Source organism: Canis lupus, chromosome 7 (genome assembly GCF_011100685.1).
Source record: "Canis lupus familiaris isolate Mischka breed German Shepherd chromosome 7, alternate assembly UU_Cfam_GSD_1.0, whole genome shotgun sequence".
In the NCBI taxonomy this organism is placed as follows: Eukaryota; Metazoa; Chordata; class Mammalia; order Carnivora; family Canidae; genus Canis; species Canis lupus.
Genome location: NC_049228.1, coordinates 17,887,447 through 17,907,890, shown reverse-complemented (window position 1 = coordinate 17,907,890; position 20,444 = coordinate 17,887,447). Strand labels below are relative to the sequence as shown.

General features: G+C 40.6%; 1 protein-coding gene and 1 long non-coding RNA gene across 4 annotated transcripts in view; one reads left to right on the top strand and one right to left on the bottom strand.

Moving 5' to 3' along the window:
- The window catches only part of NIBAN1 (niban apoptosis regulator 1), a 213,365-nt gene extending 208,013 nt beyond the window's left edge, over nucleotides 1-5,352 (top strand). For all 3 annotated transcript variants that reach the window (XM_038542292.1, XM_038542294.1, XM_038542293.1), the window contains one exon: nucleotides 758-5,352. In XM_038542292.1, coding sequence (XP_038398220.1) covers nucleotides 758-1,896 — 1,139 coding nt within the window. In that variant the 3' untranslated portion in view covers nucleotides 1,897-5,352. The remainder of the gene's footprint in view (nucleotides 1-757) is intronic.
- LOC111096643 lies at nucleotides 5,348-18,372 on the bottom strand. The gene is made up of 2 exons (XR_005362009.1): nucleotides 18,294-18,372; nucleotides 5,348-5,488 (listed from the first exon to the last, which is right to left on the bottom strand). It is a non-coding gene; the product is annotated as an uncharacterized LOC111096643 (long non-coding RNA).
- Between the last annotated feature and the right edge of the window lie 2,072 nt (nucleotides 18,373-20,444).

Genomic DNA, 20,444 nt, shown 5'->3' with positions numbered 1-20,444 from the left:
GCTGCTCTCTGTCAAAAATTGCCATGACATACCGATTTTATCAGTGCAAGATGCTCTACGGCTAGTTGCTAGAAAATTATGCTGAATACACAAATCTGTGCCATCTCTGATATGAATGATACATGCTCTTGGATATGACACTGTTGGGCACTGTACAACCTGCAGAGCTTTAGTAGGGGCCTATCATCAAAAATGTCAGCTGCTATAATCATTATTGTTGGTTTTAGTCCCCTCAAGGCCTCTAAGACTGAGATGGATGCATATAGGTCTTCATTTCAGACATGACAGGTCAATAGAGCTCTCTCTGTGTGTTCAATACTGAGTACCCATTACACATTCAGGACTGTCCTGCAAGAAGCTGAGAAACGCCAGACCTGCCTCTGCAGTGGGGCCTCTATGAATGACAGATGATACTAGTATAGGTTGCGAGCTCCTTGAAAGCAAAAACCATATTTGATTCATCTTTGGATTCTCAGAGTCTGTCCCTCAGTTGCTGTTCAGTTTGAATAAATGAATGAGCAAAGGGATGAATGAATGAACACTACAGAGGTCCAGAGTTCAGAATGGGTCTGTGGGCTTTGGTCATCAGGGACCTGATGGTCTGGAAGAGGGTGGATATAAGCTGGAATTTGAAATTGAGAAATTTGGATGGCCGAAAAGCTGGGAGAAGGGAGTTTGACTTCTGGATAAAGTCAGAAAATCCAGGGTGGCCAGGGCAGAGTGTTAATGTCATGTTTTGCTTTCTGGTCTCTCTCAGTGATAAAGGAAGCTGCTATCCTGAAGAAACACAACTTATTTGAAGACAATATGGCCTTGCCCAGCGAAAGTGTGTCCAGCTTAACTGATATCAAAACCTCTGCAGGGTCAAATCAGGCCAGCCCTGCCAGGAGAGCCTCGGCCCTTCTGCCAGGAGTTTCAGATAGTGAAACGCTAAGTAACGAAGTATTCCAGGAATCAGGGGAAAAGAAGCAGCCTGGGGTCTCTAGTCCGTTGGCCAAAGAAGAAAGCCTTTCTTTCCCTGTCCCCACCCCTCCCCCAGTTGGGACCGGACAGATGATTATTTCAGGCATGGATGGCCCTCTTGTAGATCTCGTGACTGCAGAGGACACAGCAGGAGCCCTGGGCACACACTCGTCAGAGCTGGAGTTTGGAGGGGCTCCTAAGGACGGAGAACCTACCCACGAAAAGCCAGAATCCAGTTCTGCCTCGAGCTCCTTAAAGGAGCTCAGAAATTTGTTGACGGTGACCATTGAAGTACCAGTGGAATCTTCCACCCTCGAGATTGAAGAAGATACAAATGAAGAGACCCTTGCTCCCCAAGAAATGGAAAAATTAGAGGAAACAACCCCAACCTACACAGAGGCCAATCAAGCAGCTGCCTCCAGTCAGGACAGCTGTGAAGAGAGTGAGATCAGTGGGAGGGAGGCCCATCCTCCCCCTCTGGAGGCAGAGGCCAGCAGGGAGGAGTTGGGGGGATTTCTGGGGGCTGAGCTGGCCCGTGAAGGGCTCAACCCTGGTGCCAGCAGCCCAGACCCCACAGAGCAGCAAGCAGAAGCTGGGGAGCCCACTGAGGGGGAGATCCAGGGGAGATCTTCCAGCCTGGATGCCCAGGATGAAAGAGGGGCTGCGTCCATTGTGGAGGATGAGGCCAGGCCACAGGAAGATTGCACTTCCGGTGCTCACCATACCTGCCCCAGTGAGAGCCCAGTTTCTGTGGAAGAAACCCTGGGAGGGACCAGCAGCATGACCCAGGCTACTACCAGTGTGAAGACAGAGGAGATTAAGGCTGCCGGTGTTCATGAGTGCCAGTGGGTGGTAGAGAATGCTCCAAACATCGATCTGCTAGGTTCACCAGATTTGGGGGAAAGTACCCCAGAGCAGCCCTCCGAAGAGTGAAAGGGACAATTTGGCCTAAGTATTTCTTTGTTCAAACTCAGCCAAAGGTTAATAGTTATGGGTATGCTTGGGGATTGCACACAAGTTATTACCAAAAAAGAAATAAATAAATAAGTACTTCCTTAACGTGTGTCATGAAACCAGAGGAAATGCACACAGAGCATGCATAGTGAGGCAGACCTCTGTGGGATTGAAGTGTTCTACCCTGAATTACCGCTTTAGCATTTTAGTGGGAAGTGTTTAGGGTGAGAGGCAGCTGTGGATGTCTAAGGGAGGCAGTGGTGTTCCAGCAAAGATGAAGAAAACAGTAGAAGCCCAGTTTCCAATACACTGCACATCTTCCTCTAATGTCCTTCAAGGCTTTTTAATTTTTGGTAAGAATGCAAATGTTTATTTTAAATCAAGCTTCACCATCCACTCAAGCAACTTCACTGTCTCTGAAAGACTCAGCATTCATCCACAGTCAGGCCACCGGAAAGGGTGGGTGGTGAACACCGATCACCCTGCTGTGGGCAGCCCCATAGACCCTGAGAGATTACGCCTGAGAGCACCCAGGGGGACGCTGAACACAATCAGAGGAAAGTTGTGGTCTGTGGGACTGTCTGAGCTTGTTACTGATTCTACTATCAATTTCTTGTTAATTAATTGTGTTGATTCTTATTAATTAATCACCTTTTGGGGAAATTCAGAGGAGGCAAGAAAATTTCCTTGGCATGTTTAAGCCTGAAAGCATTCCAAATTAGCCTTAGACTGTGCAGGGGGCCCTTAGCTAATTCTTAAGCATAAAAGACTACCAATTAAGCAAGCATTATTTGAGTAGCTACTGTATGCCGTGTGCTGTGCTAGGCATAGTGACAACAGCAACAACAACGAAAGAAGAAGAAAGAAGAAGAAGAAGAAGAAGAAGAAGAAGAAGAAGAAGAAGAAGAAGAGGAGGAGGAGATAAGGTGCTTTGGCACAAATTAAAAGACCTATGGGAATTAAAAGAAAAACATATGTCAATTTTCAAACCATCATAACTTTCTATCCATCGAAGCAGTCCTGGTTCATTCCCAGAAGAGGAAGAAAGTGAATAAATGGGAAAGGAAGGAAGCAAGGAAGGAATGAAGGAAGGACAAGAAAGAGAAAAGCCAAGATGTACAGCATCAAGTTCCAAAGACATCACCCAAAGTGGAAATCATTTGTCTGGTCATTCAGCAAGTTAACTGAGTCCCTATTATGTCCCAGGTGCTAGAGATACTGTAGTGAAAACGACTCTGTTCCTCCCTCCTGGAACTTACACTTCAATGGAAAGAGACACAGATACTTCTCAATGGATCCTGACCAATAAATGTTTATGTTAAAGGACTTACTTGCAGGAGATTAAAAACATAGGTTCTATTATCCTTCATTTCCTAAAAGCTCCAGTCTCAGATACTACCTCTTGACATTTCCTTCCACAAATATTAATGTTAGATCCCAACATACTGTCCTAAAAGCTTACTGTGATCAGCAGCAGCAAGTTTATGTCAGTTGTTTAGAGACTTTGTCCCATGGTTTAACTCTTTTACCAGGAATTAAAATATTTCTCTGTCCACCTCCCCATGAAGAATTTCCAGGAGATAAAGAATGAAGAATAATCAGTATCATCATAGTCTCATATTGAATTGTTTTCACTTCTCCTAGAGTGTTTAGATCTTCACATCTATGCAGAGTCTCCTTATAGAGAGAGAGAGGGTGGAGGCTACTCCTCTCAGGTCCCCGCAGTACGCAATGCTCACTCATATCCTTGCATTTAGCGCAGAGTACTGAAATTATGTTTACTGGCCGTCTCTCCTGGGACCCCTCTCTTCGAGGACAGAAATTGGGATTTATTAATGGTGTGTGCTTCCTGCTAGAGGTACACAGCCTTGCATAATGGCTCCCTGCCTTCTCCAGTCCCTGTCATATCCCTAGTGCCTCGCCTAAGAACTGGCAAGCGTTGAGCTGCTCAAGAAATGTGAGCCCTGAACATCCACCACACTCTGTGCTGGGCTGATTTGGGTCTCCCTGTCAGGCAGGGAGACGTTTTTTAACTGGGCTTTCTGCCCTTGGGGAGTCTTTCCTCCGGTCAAGTCCAGAGTCCACGAGGCAGACAGCCAGATGGTCGGATGCGCTGCCCAGTAAGGCCAGGAGCCAAGGGCGTAATGCCCAGCCCCACCAAGCACGGCCCTTCTCTCCAGGAGAATTGTCAGTGAGTAAGGAGGTCCCAGCCCAGGCCCAGCCCTTGCTGGAGCTTCCTAGCTTCCTTCCTTTGCTCACCTCACGGCTTCTTGGACCCCTTGGAAAACCAAGAGATTTTTCCAACCCTAAAAGAAAGTACATCTGCTTTGGATGGATGAAAATCAGTGCCCATCTTCTAGGCTAGAGGGTACTGAGAACTAAGTGGTAGGGTAGACTTGAGAACACAAAGAATGTTTCTGTACTTATTTCACAAAAGACAAGTTCAGTAGACTAAGCAGGATGATTGTTCCCTTTGGTGATGGAACAGGAAACTAAAGTTCATTAAAAATATCCCTTATTCATTTTAATATGTTGAATGGAGTAACTTCAGATTACTATGAGCTTGTCTTGTTTTTAATAGACTTGTATGTGTTGCTTCAGTGGTTTCCAGGTTAGAGCAAGGTTATTGTAATTTAAATGAGCAGCCTGAAAAGCTTCCAGCGTGGTGCTCTGGGGATCTCTCCTCTGGGCAAATCTATTAGAAATGCATAAAACCTTAGGACATGGTTTTTGGGGAAAATCCCATGACTTTAAATGAGTTCTGTTACTATTGACCTTTTACAAGGAGAATATTTTCCTTGAAAAAAAAAATCAGCTTGTCATCTTTTTCCCTTTGCCGCTTAGAGTGGAGACAGCGGTGCCTTGAATTATGCAGAAAAAAACTCTCTCTTTAAAAAAAAAAAAAAAAAAAAAGGCATTTTGGAAACCACAAGGATAAGATTCCCATCTGTCCAAAAGCTTTTAGAAAGAGCTTTTAGAAAGAGGACCTGTGAAAAACCACAGGTCTCTAGGCCTTATCTTCTACATTTTATTGCAAAGATTCTCAAGTCTGGTTTTGTAACCCTCCAGATTGGAGTCCCTGGTTTCCAAGGGGTTCACAGTTCTCCCAGATGAGTGATTTTCATTCTTTTAAAAAGTGCTAAACTCTACATGCTGCATAGCAATTTAAATTAAAAACAATAAAAATAAAAACCTGTATTAAAAACAATACAGGTTCACTAGGTAAAAAAAAGTTGGGTACATATGTCTTCATATTCTACTAATAAATAAGCGGGTTTGGGGACTTACCTTCTGAAGTCTGCAACTTCAAGAAAAAATCTACACTGTGGATGGGTTTTTCTGGTCACTATATAAAGCAAATAAACTTAAAGCACTTTGTAACCACATATTTACTCTGCCAAATGCCTATATTCCAATAAAATGTTCATCCTTGAAGAGTTGTCCAAATGTCATATTTACTTAGAATGGGGATGGTTTCATCTTTTAAGCAAACATCATACTTGAACTGGGAGGAACGGCCCTCAGATGGAAAGGTGAGTCACTGTTGCTGCATCATGGGACTTCGAATTTTCTGTTTTCAAGAAAGAGTCCACAGAGAAGTCACTTAATGTCAGATATAATTATGCTTTGAAAATTATGCTCATTTCTCTAGGAATTGGAATAAGTCTATAATAACGGGCAATTACTCTTGACGTAATTGAACTACTTTTCAAACAAATTTATTCTCAATGGATAACATTAAGCAAAATACTCGTTCTTTCTATGATCATAAATAAAATAGTATTTACTCACCAAAATCTATAGTTGCTCATTCCCCCAAGAATTCATTCATTAAAAAAAAAAAGATTGTGTATCTATTATGTGCAGGCACTCTAGTGGGTACTGGAGAAGCAGAGATGAACAGGGTGTATATGGTCCCAGACATCAGCAAACTCAAATTCTCATGGTAAACATGGCCAGGGAGGGCCCAGAATGGGTATTTGCTTCCTTGTTTGGCATAAAACTTGTCTCTAAGAGTTTTAACTCTATCTATGCCAACAGCTCTAGCCAGGAAAGAAGAAATATTGGAGAAATCAAGTCTAACTGGGTGCAACAAAGACTTTCTACTCCCTCTCCTTCCATTCCAAATTCCCAATATGCAAGAATCATTCCCAGAGTGGCTTCTCCAGGACCTCTATTTAGGGCCAAGGATCAGATTGGAATTGGCAGTTCCAATTCCAATTGGAGATTTCATTGATTTGAAATGTCTTCTGCATAGTTTTATCTTAGATTATATGTTTATTTGGTGTGATTTGGGTGGAACTAATGGACATCTTGGGTGGAGTCAAGTAAATAAAGCTCTTCTGTCAGCCATGCTTGGAGCTGCTCCGACTTGAACAACTCTCAATCTTGGCCACAGTCTTCCCCTTTCTGAGAACTTCTGATCCTCCTTTCTCAATCTGGCCAATTCTCACAAGAGTCAGGATAAGTCTGGACAAATCCTTCCCCTCTCCCCCATAACACGTTGCTAAACTGTCACCTGAATTTACTTGCCCACTTCTGGTGGTTTTCTCTCACTTTACTGCAGCCATCTACCTTCTCTGTGCCACCATCTTCAATCTTTGTGTCCCTAACAGAGTGTACATAATTGTATACAGAAAGTGCTCAATAAATGTTGAATGAATGAATATCGCCAATCCCAGAAGTAGGAGACAAGTGGAGAGATAGCTGATAATTGCCTAGCACAGCATAATGGTCTGGGAAGCTGGTAACTACTTACCCTCAGCCCACTGAGATAGTTCTATTTTAGTAATGGGATTTCATCAAGTGTTTGGGCACACCTGTCCCTCTGGGAGACAGCGTCAGAACCAAGCTGCCCCCAAATCAAGCTAGCTGGTATAAACCATTCCTAGTTTTCAGAACAGGTGCTTCCACTAGTTTTTCCTGATATCCCTATGAGGCCAACACAGTAAAAAGTTAAGAAGTTTACCCTTGAATTTCACCCAAATCCGTGAAATATGAGCAAATGTCCAAGAAATTCGTGGACAGCACCTGCCTTCTGGCAATCCTTCCTCTTGAGGCTGGGCAAGGAACAGGAAAGAAGCTGTGGTCCCTGCTTTTAGGAAACTTAGTCCAGTCAGGAAGACTGAGAAGCAAGTGGTGGTTCTGCAAGTAGAGGAGGGAGCATTCTGGCAGCACAAATGAAGGGCAACTAAAGAGTCTACTCAAGAAATTTCAGATTTGGTTTTGAACCTATTGAGCCTGCCCTTTATATGCTGCATCTTTTTTTTTTAAAGATTGTATTTATTTATTCATGAGAGACATACAGAAAGAGAGAGAGAGGCAGAGACACACACAGGCAGAGGGAGAAGCAGGCTCCATGCCAGGAGCCTGACGTGGGACTCGATCCCGGGTGTCCAGGACCATACCCTGGGCCAAAGGTGGCACTAAACCGCTGAGCCACCCGGGCTGCCCTATACAGCCTCTTTTACTTCTTCTCTGTCATGGACTAAAACCCAAACTCTAGTTGCCTACAGATACTCTGAAGAAAACTTTTTTCAAGACCTCTTTATACCAACCCCTACACACTCTTCAGGAATCTTGAGTCTTCTGGATGCTGATCCAGACCTTCTGCAGATCCATTGTGGTTTAATTTATGGAATCCAAATTCATGGATCAGTTTTCTCCCTCTGGTCTCTATACAAAAGGATACACACATGTAGTGGTGAGACCTCTCTGTCTATAGCAATTCTAGGTGGAACTGTTGGGGTAGGAAAATGGATTTATGTGTTGGGGAATTTCTACAAGATACTCAAGTGATTTGGAAGCTGAGGGGTGGTTTTTGGTAATAATACTTAACCCCCCCTCCCTCCCTGCCCCTGCATTCTGTGCAGCTTCCTGAATCATGTGGGGGACAGTTTTTTTGTACATTGGTTTGAGGAGATCATGTGGGGAAAAATGAATGTACTTTCATTTCTATCTGTCAGAGGCTTCAAGCATTGAACCCTTACATTTTTTATTCAGGTCTTAGAATAAATGATACTTTCCAGGCACCATCAGGATTCCTTCATGGGCTAATTTTTTCCAAAAATACTTGTTGATATCTACTAATGTGCTGTGGACTCTGCCAGGCCCTGAGAACAGAGTAGCAAACTCCCATCCTCGCTGCATTCAGACTGTGGGTTATCTTTTCTGAACTGAACATTTCTGTTACTCAGCTTAAGGGAAATATGTTTTTTTATAAATTTATTTTTATTGGTGTTTAATTTGCCAACATATAGAATAACACCCAGTGCTCATCTCATCAAGTGCCTCCCTCAGTGCCTGGCACCCAGTCACCCCCACCCCCCGCCCACCTCCCCTTCCATCACCCCTAATTCGTCTCCCAGAGTTAGGAGTCTCTCATGTTCTGTCTCCCTTTCTGATATTTCCCACTCATTTTTTTCTCCTTTCCCCTTTATTCCTTTTCACTATTTTTTATATTCCCCAAATGAATGAGACCATATAATGTTTGTCCTTCTCCGATTGACTTACTTCACTCAGCATAATACCCTCCAGTTCCATCCACGTCGAAGCAAATGGTGGGTATTTGTCATTTCTAATGGCTGAGTAATATTCCATTGTATACATAGACCACATCCTCTTTATCCATTCATCTTTCGATGGACACCGAGGCTCCTTCCACAGTTTGGCTATTGTGGCCATTGCTGCTATAAACATTGGGGTGCAGGTGTCCCAGCGTTTCATTGCACCTGTATCTTTGGGGTAAATCCTCAGCAGTGCAATTGCTGGGTCGTAGGGCAGATCTATTTTTAACTCTTTGAGGAACCTCCACACAGTTTTCCAGAGTTTTCCAGTTCACATTCTAAGGGAAATATTCTTATATATAAATGAACCCCTCCATCTTTCAGATCACATTTTAGAATTCTTTATAAGTTTGCTTATAAACTTGATTTCTTGGAGGTCCTTTATGAGAAAACTGTATGGCTGTCAACTTATTGTGTGAACTTGGGCTAATTATTTAACCTTTACAAGAACCAGTTTGTGAAATGGGAGGAACAGTACCCACATCACAAGGCCACGGTGAGGATTAAGAGATAATGTGTAATAGACATTGACACATAGATGAATAAAATGAGATTCAGAGAAGTTAAGCAACTTCCTGAAGATTACACAGCTAGTAACTAGTTGAGCCAGGTGCATCATTTAGCAATTGCTATAAATAAAACCATTAAAAAACTCAGTGGCTTTAAAACAGTAACCATTTGTTATTGCTCAGAAGACTACATACAAGCCAGGCATCAGGGAGATAGTTCTTCCGATCTTGGCCAGCTCTCTCAACATGTTTGGGGCTGGCTGTATGTCAATCTAGCCTAGTGGTGTTTGGGACAACAAGGCTCTACTCCATGTGGTCTGTTTGCCTTCAGCAGGCTGATTTGGGCTTATATGTGTGATGTAAGCAAGGTTAAGAGAGAGAAGGAAGGAGGGAGGGGGAGAGAGAGAGAAAAAGGAGGGCGAGAAGGAGAAACAAAAGCTTCTTAAGACCTGGGCTCAGAACTAGTGCAACATCCCTTCTGCCTTTACTGGCCAAAGCAAGTCACAAGACTGGCCAAGATTCAAGGGATGGAAAGAGCTGCAAAGTCACATTGCATTGGTCATGAGTCCAGGGAAGCCATTTAATTGGCTGATTGTCAATGCAATCAGCCTACCTCACCAGGATTCAAAGGACTCCTGTACTATGAACAAAACCCACAGTCTTGCCTCTACTATGTTAACACACTGACAACATTGGTTCCCATCATATACTTCCCCCAACGTCTATGTGCTGTTCTAGTCCCACTGACCATAGGGTGAATGAAACATGATCACTTCCAACTCAAATCCTTTGATCTTTCAAAGAATCTTGATTTTTGCATTGGTTTTGAAAATGAATCTTCTATTGAAAAATATTTTGTAAATCTTTAAACCTTGCAAATTGAACACCAATAAAAAATAAATTTATTATTAAAAAAAAAAAAAACTTTAAACCTTGTAAAGAAGAAAGGTCCAAAAGGGATTTTTCTCCCTATCTTAGCAACAGAATTCACATTGTTTATATACTGCTTTGATCAACTATAACAAAATCAGTGGTGATAAGCAACATGTTAATTATATCAGGGTGAGTGAGAAAATTTTACCTGACATAGTATATAACCTCAGAAATACAAGCAAAATTCTCTACAACAAACGTGCCAATAAGGGACACAGTTTTCTACAGTGAACACTCATAGTCCTCAGAAAAGGTTACAGTCCTTGGGGGATAATTATAAACACACATCCACCCACTCAACAACACTCTGAGGGAAAGTTTTTTTGTCTTCTCAGAAGTAAAACGAAATGAAACAAAAAAAATGTTAAACTAGAAAATCTATTCCCCGCTACCAAACAAATAAGGATAAATCTTAACACATTTATCCCATATTTATTCTATATAACTCTAAGGTAACTGATCTGTAAATACTCCTAACCCCTCTCCTTCTCCTATTAAAATATGATCTTCAGGATATAACAGTTTTCAAAGTACTTGTAATCAGATTTTGCCCTTCTAGTTTTCTTGCTAGAATATTGCTGTTCTGACCGATGGTTGTCTTTTAAAATTTTAAATAAAAGGTTTTGGGGCTTACAATAATTTTACTCTATATCTTGTAGTATAACATTTGATCAAGAATGTTCTTTCTTGGGATGCCTGGGTGGTTGAGCATTTGCCTTCGGCTTGGGACGTGATCCTGGGAGAAGCAGGCTCTTCTCCCTCTGCCTATGTCTCTGCCTTTCTCTGTGTGTCTCTCATGAAAAAATAAGTAATTCTTAAAAAAAAAAAAAAAAAAGAATGTTCTTTCTTTTCCTGTCTACCCAACACATTGGACCACATCATTCTGCTCCTACCATCAATTTCTCTGAATGAATTCCTTTGGATATTATGTTAACGACATTGATTTTGGCACTTAATTACATATCACCAAGAAACTTTTAATGATTTCCTATGTGTTTTGACTCATAACTTTTGGAGAAGAAAGAGTTTTCCCTGCATGTCTAGATACTCAGTATATTCATGGAATCATAGACCATTAGGGTTGAAGATAGCCTGGTGTTTTCCCAGGGCAAATGCACTTCCCCCTTTAAAACCTTCTTGCTAAGTGGCCATCCACTGGGGATCAAGAATTCACTGTCTCCTGAAATCATTCCATTTTCAGGTAGCTCTGGTAGTTAGAGACCAAATATCTTACTCTTTCCTTCCCCACTTTTCCTGCACCAATGTCATCACCTGTAATTTCTGTCCCATGGACTGTATACTGAGTGTATATCTGTTCTAAGCTCTTTTCATCAGGACAGATGTCAAATCTCCAAACAACTGATATCTTTTTCTGGAATGAATATTCCCAAATTTTTTCTCTCTCTCTTTTTTTTATGTGACATGACTTTTAAATTTTACTTATTTTTTTGGTGAGGTATAATTAACATACATTATATTAGTTGCAGGTATACAAGATACTAATTCAACAATTCTATACATTACTCAGTGCTCACACAATAAATATAGTCACCATCTGTCACTAAGCAATGTTACAACAATATTATTAACCATATTTAAATTTGTAACTAATTAGCTAGAGTGTCGTTTGTAACCAAGAAACTGGACTGATAGAACAGTCATGTTTAGGATCAGATACTTACCAACAGGATCTAACACTCCATCGTGAATATGGTAGCTTAGACCATTGGGAACTGTGATTTGTGCCTGGCAGTGACTTCGTACCATGAGGACATGTAGAAGGTGAACGCCGGCATCCCTGGCAAGAAGCTCTACAACAAGGTACAGTCTACATTGCTCAGCTAACAAAGTGGATTTAGTCTTCACTTAGATTGCAGGAAAGAAAAAGTGGAGAAAGAACTATCTTCTCCATCAACAGATTTCCAAACTCATAGCTGCATTGAACTTCAAAACACCAAGAAGAGGGATCCCTGGCTCAGCGGTTTGGTGCCTGCCTTTGGCCCAGGGCACGATCCTGGAGACCCGGGATTGAGTCCCGCAACGGGCTCCCTGCATGGAGCCTGCTTCTCCCTCTGCCTGTGTCTCTGCCTCTCTCTCTCTCTATCATGAATAAATAAATAAATCGGGATTCCTGGGTGGCGCAGCGGTTTGGCTCCTGCCTTTGGCCCAGGGCGCGATCCTGGAGACCCGGGATCGAATCCCACATCGGGCTCCCGGTGCATGGAGCCTGCTTCTCCCTCTGCCTATGTCTCTGCCTCTCTCTCTTTCTCTCTCTGTGACTATCATAAATAAATAAAAATTTAAAAAAATTTTTTTTAAAAATAAATAAATCTTAAAAACAACAACAACAACAAGAACCATCTAAATCTTTCTGCTGAGCGAGTGTATTTTCAACATATGTAAGTGTACCAGCCTTGGAAAGAATTGTTTACAAATAGTTTGCGATAAGGGCGCCTGGATGGCTTATTCAGTTGAGTGGCCGCCTTCAGCTTGGGTCATGATCCCAGGGTCCTGGGATGGAGCTCCATGTCCTCCTCTCTGCTCAGCGGGGAGCCTGCCTCTTCTCCCTGCCTCCCACTGTCATCTCTTTCTCATATAAATAAAATCTTAAAAACAAAACAAAAAACTCCAAAGAGTTTGCAATAAGGTGGAGAAGGCTTAGCCATGGTTTTGAATTTTAAAAAATCTCAAGAAGATTAAATATATATCCATAGGCAAAAAAGCCTGGAAGAAATTTTGCTGAAATGGAAATAGTAGCTTGGGCTGATAAGATTTTAAATGTTTATTATTGCCTTGTATTCTCCACCCTGCCCCCCATGTTCCATAATGAAGATGTATTATTGTCAAAATCAGGAAAACATGAATGTTTTAAAATATTTTAAATTTTAATTTAAATCAGTCAAAAGGATTCTCTTTTTCTGGAATCTCATAAGTTAAAGGATGCTTTGGGTGCATTTACTCCTATCCATAGGCCCATTAACAACAGTGTATAATTGGAAATGATAGATAAACAAGGGGGAAAAAGTCACTAGAAACCTTTGCCAAGTTAAAAATCAGCCCCTAAAATAACCATTTGATGAGTACTGTTCTGAAGGGCTCTGAGGCTTCTTTGAAGTTCTGATCTTGACTCAAATCTTTTTCACCATAATTCCTATGGTGATGCCCTGGCATCTGTTGGACCACCTTGCCAGCCCTTTCTTCTCACTGTGGAGGGCCAGACACCTGAACACAGCAAGATTTAACGGACTGCCTAGTGGGGAATTAGGAACATCTAGGTTCTATTTTGTGATATAGTACTGAGGAATCCCCCAAGAGGTCTAACATGAAAGACAACTGAATTTATTTAAGCCCATTACTGCTTGCAATGATATGCCTTAAGAAATTCCAAATACGAAAGAGATCACACTCGTTAAAGCACAACATGACACACCGTGAAAAACACAGCATATGGTTGTTATTTGAAGTCTAAAAAGCCTGAATATCCTTTGATGTGTAAACGTGTCCTTTTTTGATTCTCTGAAAAATAGTGGTTTCTAGATCAAAACCACAGATGGAAACTCTCTCAATGGGTAAAAATCACCTGGAGATAAAGTTGATAGACTCCATTAAGGGGATGACATTAAATACATGAACACAAAACATTTAAATGCATCTACACGAACAAGACAACCTCATAATTGCTCTTTAAAATTTAGTAAGCCCATTAAAATGGGAGAGACACTCCTTTAAATATTTTTCCACTCCTAGTTATGTAATAGTTACCATGGAAGTTGTAATTTCATCCCACTTATTAAAACCCTTTATAAACTATATACAGCTGCCATCAAAAATCTATTTGGGGAAAATGTTAGTTCAGAATTAACAGGGTTATAGTAAAATCCTTAAGAATAAGGATTATGCCCTAAATGTTATACTTACTTCTTATTAATTAAACTACTGCTAAGATGTAAGTGATGAAGTTAATTGTGAAATTGTAAAATTCATTTTCTTCTCTTCTGTTATTTCCCTTGACCCCATCCTTAGATCTTTAGCTTAGATTTGTTTCACAGTACTTTTGTCTCTGTATATAAATATGTGTATGTATATATATATATATGTGAAGAAATTTATTATATTTTTTTTAGTAATCCCTAAACCCAACATGAGGCTTGAACTCATGACCCAGAGATCAAGAGTCACGTGCACTTCTGACTGAGCCAGTCAGGTGCCCCAATATGTTACAAAAGTCTAATCTTCCTCTCTCAGTCAATGCTTTTTGGAAGCAAGTAACAAAGCCCTACTCAAACTAGCTTAGGCAAAAAGAGGAGAGTATAATGTCATACAAGTACCCCCTGGAAATCAATGAACCCAAAATTCATCGGGAGATCATTGCTCCATCTTTCTCTATCTCTGAGGCCACTTGGTCTCCCATTTTTGCTTCTCTTGGTACATCTACTTGCATTTTCATCAGTTTGCTATATAGCCTTCTTTACTTTTCTGTACACAGCAGGGACGGTCACTATCTCATAGCCCTGAGTTTACTTATCCCTCATTTCTAGGAACCAGCAAAGACCCCCTGGTCCAAATCAGCAGAGCCAGGTGGTGAGGTCACAGAGCACACATCTGGCCAGAGCTTTCTTTCTTTCTTTCTTTCTTTTAAATTTATTTATGATAGTCATCACAGAGAGAGAGAGAGAGAGGCAGAGACACAGGCAGAGGGAGAAGCAGGCTCCATGCACCGGGAGCCCGACGTGAGATTCGATCCCGGGTCTCCAGGATCGTGCCCTGGGCCAAAGGCAGGCGCTAAACCGCTGCGCCACCCAGGGATCCCTGGCCAGAGCTTTCTAAATTTATTTGAACATAGAGCATTAGCCACCCACACTGTCTGGCTTTAGAGGAGGAAATTGTGGGGTATACCTGTTCATATCCTTTAAAACAGAATTCCTCAAGATGTGAGTTTGGGGTGTTCTGGCTGTTTTGATTTACAGTTTTTATTTTAGGGGTAGGCAAACAGACCCAAGGAGACAAAAGAACTTGCTTAAATTACCAAAAATTAAATTAAATTACCAAAATATGATTCAGTCCAACCTGGATACCAAGGAGAAGTATAATGGATACCTGAGCCAGAAGTAAAGAATGAGAGTTGACTAGTTCCTTCTGCTTTCCTCAGCAATTTCTAAATTAAGGCACTGTTTTCTGAAGATTTTATGTATTTATTCATGAGAGACACAGAGAGAGAGAGGTAGAGACACAGGCAGAGGGAGAAGCAGCCTCCCTGTGGAGAGCCTGATGTGGGACTCGATCTCAGGACCGCAGGATCACGACCTGAGCCAAAGGCAGAGCCACTCAATCACTGAGCCACCCAGGTGCCCCTAAATTAAGGCTTTTTATCACAAGCAAGGCTGTAGTGATTTCCCAAGGCTGTCATAACAGGTTGAGACACACTTGGAGGCTTAAAGCAACACAAATGTATTTGCTCACAGTTCTGGATCGTATCCACAAGGCCATGCTCCCTTGGAAATCTCTGGGGGCAAATCCTTCCTTGCCTCTTCCAGCTTCTGGTGGCTCCAGGTGTTTTGGGGCTTGTGTCTGCCTAATTCCAGTCTGCTTCAGTCTTCCCATGGCTTTCTCCTCTTATGTCTTCTCTTCTGTTTCTTATAAGAACACTTGTCATTGACTTTAGGCCCACCCAGATAATCTCACTTGAGACCCATAATTCTATCTGAAAAGCCTTTTATCCAAATATGATCACACTCAAAGGTTGCAGGAGTGAAAACGTAGACATATCTTTTAGGGGCCACCATTCAAATCACTACAAAGGCCTCATAAGGTATCATAATGCACTTAAAAAGATCAAGAGGACACAAGAGGGAAGGGTGAAAAGGTAATGATTTGGGATTTTTCTTTTTGAAATTGTAGAATACAGAATTGAGAAAGAAAATGTATCAGAATTTCAAGAGTATGCAGTATCCTATTTTCCAGGTTACAAAATTTATATCCTAGATATTCCCTGATATGTTCATTCATCTAACCTTTGGGCCATGTGATAGGCCATACCTATCATATGAGTGTGGTGGTATTTTTTGTTTGTAAAAAAAATTCCCTGGCAAAAAATTGTTTGATAGCACACGATAATTCACATCATATACATTTTGATCCGTTATCATAGAAATCATTCTTTGAAAGGTTTCATCAAATTTCCCCTGGTGCTTCTCAGTTCTTTGGCATTTAAATGACTCTTTTTGGAAGAACCTACTGTGTTTCGGAAATACCAGTGTTAAACTAAAAAGGATGCTTGAGTGCAGACCAACTTTTTTTTTTAAAGATTTTATTTATTTATTCATGAGAGACACAGAGAGAGAGAGAGAGAGGCAGAGACACAGGTAGAGGGAGGAGCAGGCTCTATGAAGGGAGGTGTATGTGGGACTCCATCCTGGAACTCCCGGATCACACTCTAAGCCAAAGGAAGATGCTCAACCCCTGAGCCACCCAGGTATCTCACAGACCAACTTTTTTAGAGGTCAGTTTATTAGTGAATATTTTCATCTTATAGTGACTCTTGCTTTTATCCATATAGTTGGATTTGCAGAGTTTTGGAGAACGAATATTCTGAAAAAGTTTCTATTGGGGCACCTGGGTTTGGCTCAAGTTGTGATCCCGGGGTCCTAGGATCGAGTCCTGCTTCCGGGTCCCTGCAGGGAGTCTGCTTCTCCCTCTGCCTATGTCTCTGCCTCTTTCTGTGTGTCTCTCGAAAATAAATTAAAAAAAAAAAAAGCTTCTATTGACAAACGAAAAATGTGTCAAACAAGGAAGAGGAAGAGGAATTGTTCTGTTTGCTCTGGGGAGGAACAGACTTGAGCTGGGGTAGATAAGACAGCATGATAGCTGCACAGTTCCTTACACAGTAACCTGGCAATTTTTAAGTTAAGTTAAATGGTAAGACTCATATGGCAAGAAGCATGAGATCTATTTTAATGATGCTGAAGGAAAATGTCTTAGAAGTTGAAAGTACAGAGAACCAAGTCTCTTACCACTGTAAAGGGTTTCTGATAGTTAGAATTGTCCATGAATGAAAAAAGTAATAATGCAGAGTAGTAAGATATCCATCATTAGAAATTTTTCATCCTGGGGCACCTGGGTGGTTCAGTGGTTGAGCATCTGCCTTAGGCTCATGTGATCCCAGGGTTCTGGGATCGAGCCCTGCATTGGGCTCCCCACAGGAAGCCTGCTTCTCCCTCTGCCTATGTCTCTCTCTCTCTCTCTCTGTGTGTGTCTTTCATCAATCAATAAATAAAATCTTCAAAAAAAAAAAAAAGAAAGAAAATCTTTCAACGTGACATCAATGACTCTGGGTACACCATCAGTATCCTTGCATTGATTTGGGGTATAAGAGAGTATAGGGTGGAAAAGCTGTTGGTTTAATGGTTTAACACTTTGTAAATTTTAGATCCAGACAATGTGCCATAAAGTAGGTCAATTCAAGCCTGGAAAAAGGGATCTTTTCTCTTATGCAGCTTCTAAATCAGCACCATCCAACAGAAGAATGATACAAGTCAGAAAGTAATTAAAATTTCTAGTAGTCACGATAAAAAAGTGAAGCCCGGTGAAATTAGTGTTCGTACTATATTTTAACACACTATATCTAAAAATATTGTCACCTAAACATTAACAAATGTTAAAAATAATCAGCTATTCTACATGATTTTTTCATAATAAGTCTTCGAAATCCAGTATATATTTACACTTATGAACTAACCACATTTCAGGTGCTCAATAGACATATGTGGCTAGTGACTATCATATTGAACAGCACGTTCTAGAATATGTCATAAATAAAAGTACAAATCAGATTTCTTGGAGTTAAAAAAAAGAACCTACTTCATTAATGCATAAAAATGGTCTCGAAAATCCAGGTTCCCTGGCCTACTGGAGGAATGGACGTGACAGGAAAACACTTTTGTTTAACTGGTATATATTCTCACTTCCCTTGGTGACCTCTCTTATAATTTTCCTGCTTTGTCACCACAACCTAACATTAAGTAAATTAAATAACTTTGCAAAGCATTAAATTTTCTTACGAACTTCTAACAGTCTCCACCTCTCAAAAAAAAAAAAAAAAGTAAATAACAATCCTCTAATACTTTTATGTTAATCTTATTATATTTCATACTTTTATTCCAGGAACAACTGCAATTACTTATAAGATAGTCCCCCTTATCAGAGGTTTCACCTTTTACAGTTTCTTTTCTTTTTTGTATATTTTTTTATTGAAGTTCGATTTGCCAACATATAGTATAACACCCAGTGCTCATCCCATCAAGTGCCCCCTTCAGTGCCCGTCACCCAGTCACCCCATCCCCCCGCCCACCTCCCCTTCCACTACCCCCACCTTTTACAGTTTCAATCCCTGTGGTCAACCACTATCCAAAGCAGTTGATCCTTCTTCTGTCGTGTGGTCAGAAGGTCACCAATAGCCTAACACTATGTCACAATGCCTGAGTCGTTCACTTCACTTTATCTCATCATCTAGACATTCTATCCTTTCATATCACAAAAAGAACAGTGAATACACTACAATAAGATATTTTAAGAAAGAGAGGGAGACTACGTACATGTAACTTTTATTATAGTATATTGTTATAATTGTTCTATTATTACTATTGTTATAAATCTCTTACTGTGCCTAATCTATAAATTAAACTTTATCACAGGTGTGTGTGCATAGAAAAAACAGTATATATAGGGTTTGGTCCTATCCAGGTTTTCAGGCATCTACTGGGGATGTTGGAACATATCCCCCATGGATAATAGGGGACTACTGTAGTAAAGCTTTTACTGTTTACTAGTTGTGTCTTATCACTCTGGGATTTACATACTCTCAAGGGAAGCAGTCTTGCAATATTTCCAGTAACACAGTATCTCTGTGCGTCTTACACAGAGGAGAAAAGAAAAGGAAAATCATAAAGACAATCTGGGCTACCTCCATAACTATAAAATTTCCCCAAAGCTTGGTCAAAATAATGATGTTTTTAAACACTTTTCCAAGGAGATTTTGTTATATATATTTATAGCATTTAGGAACTTGATAAGCTATATGCAAAGCAAAATTAAAAGTAAAATGGAACAGATTGTTCAGTTAACCCATTTTAGGAATCAATAGACATTTCAAAACCTAATATTTGTATCTTCAGTGTAAGTATGATCATGACTGTAAAAACACCAAAACAAGAGTTTGGCAAAGACTGCCCAGTACCTCCCAATATTTATTATTCTCTTCTCCTCTCTAGTTGTACAATCTCCTGAGTTTAAGCTGGGCAAATGGTTGCCCAGTTAGAGGAAAAAAAACAACAACAACAACAACAACAAACCTCAGCCTTTCTTGTAGCTAGGTGTGACCAATTGATTAATTCTGTTCCAATGAGATGTGAGCATAAGTGATGTAGGCACCTTCCTGGTCACATTCTTTTTTTTTTTTTTTTTTTTTTTTTTGGTCACATTCTTTATAAAGGAAACTGCTCCTCCTCCTCTTCTCTCTCCTTCAGGCCAGCTGGAAGGTTTATGTGATGCTGGTGAACCAGCTTCTACCATAAAGAAGCCTACTGGGGAATGGAATAGCAACCTGTTCCTGGATGACGTCATGGAGTAGAATTGCCCATCCACGATGAATCCCCCATCTGCTTCTGAATGTTATCTGGAAAAGAAACAACTTTCTATCTTGTATAAATCATTGTTGGTGGGATCTCTTTCTTGCAGGACCTTGGCTTATACCCTAACTCATAAAAGGGTTCAACATCATCATCATTATCATTTGTACTATGTTCAAAACTTTTATTTATTACTTTTAACCATCTTTATATATGAGAATATCTCCTTTTTAAAAAAATATTTTATTTATTCATGAAAGACAGAGAGAGAGGCAGAGACACAGGCAGAAGGAGCAGAAGCAGGCTCCATGCAGGTAGCCCAACGTGGGACTCGATCCTAGGTCTCCGAGATCACACCCTGAGCCAAAGGCAGACACTCAACCGCTGAGCCACCCAGGTGTCCCTGAGAATATCTCCTTAAAAGACACAGGAGCTTATTTGTTTGTTTGTTTTAACCTAAAAAAAAGGCTCTATGACTACTTCCTTGGGAAGATTGTTAGTATTAACTGATACAATATGGTATTTATGAAATTTTCATAAACTTAAGAGGTTTGCAAGTCAAAAGTCATTATGTTAATTTTAAATTAGTAATCCATAATTGTGGAGGGTTAATGATATTTCTGCAAACATTTTAGCCAGCTAATGTGGTTCACCTCCCAGGGTGACATAATCCAGTCAACATATACATGCTTCCAGAGTAATTGTTTTTCTGGGCACTGTAAGATAGCAGTAGGAGAGGTCAACTAATATTCGATAAAGGAGGAAGGACTATCCATTGGAAGAAAGACAGTTTCTTCAATAAATGGTGCTGGGAAAATTGGACATCCACATGCAGAAGAATGAAACTAGACCACTCTCTTGCACCATACACAAAGATAAACTCAAAATGGATGAAA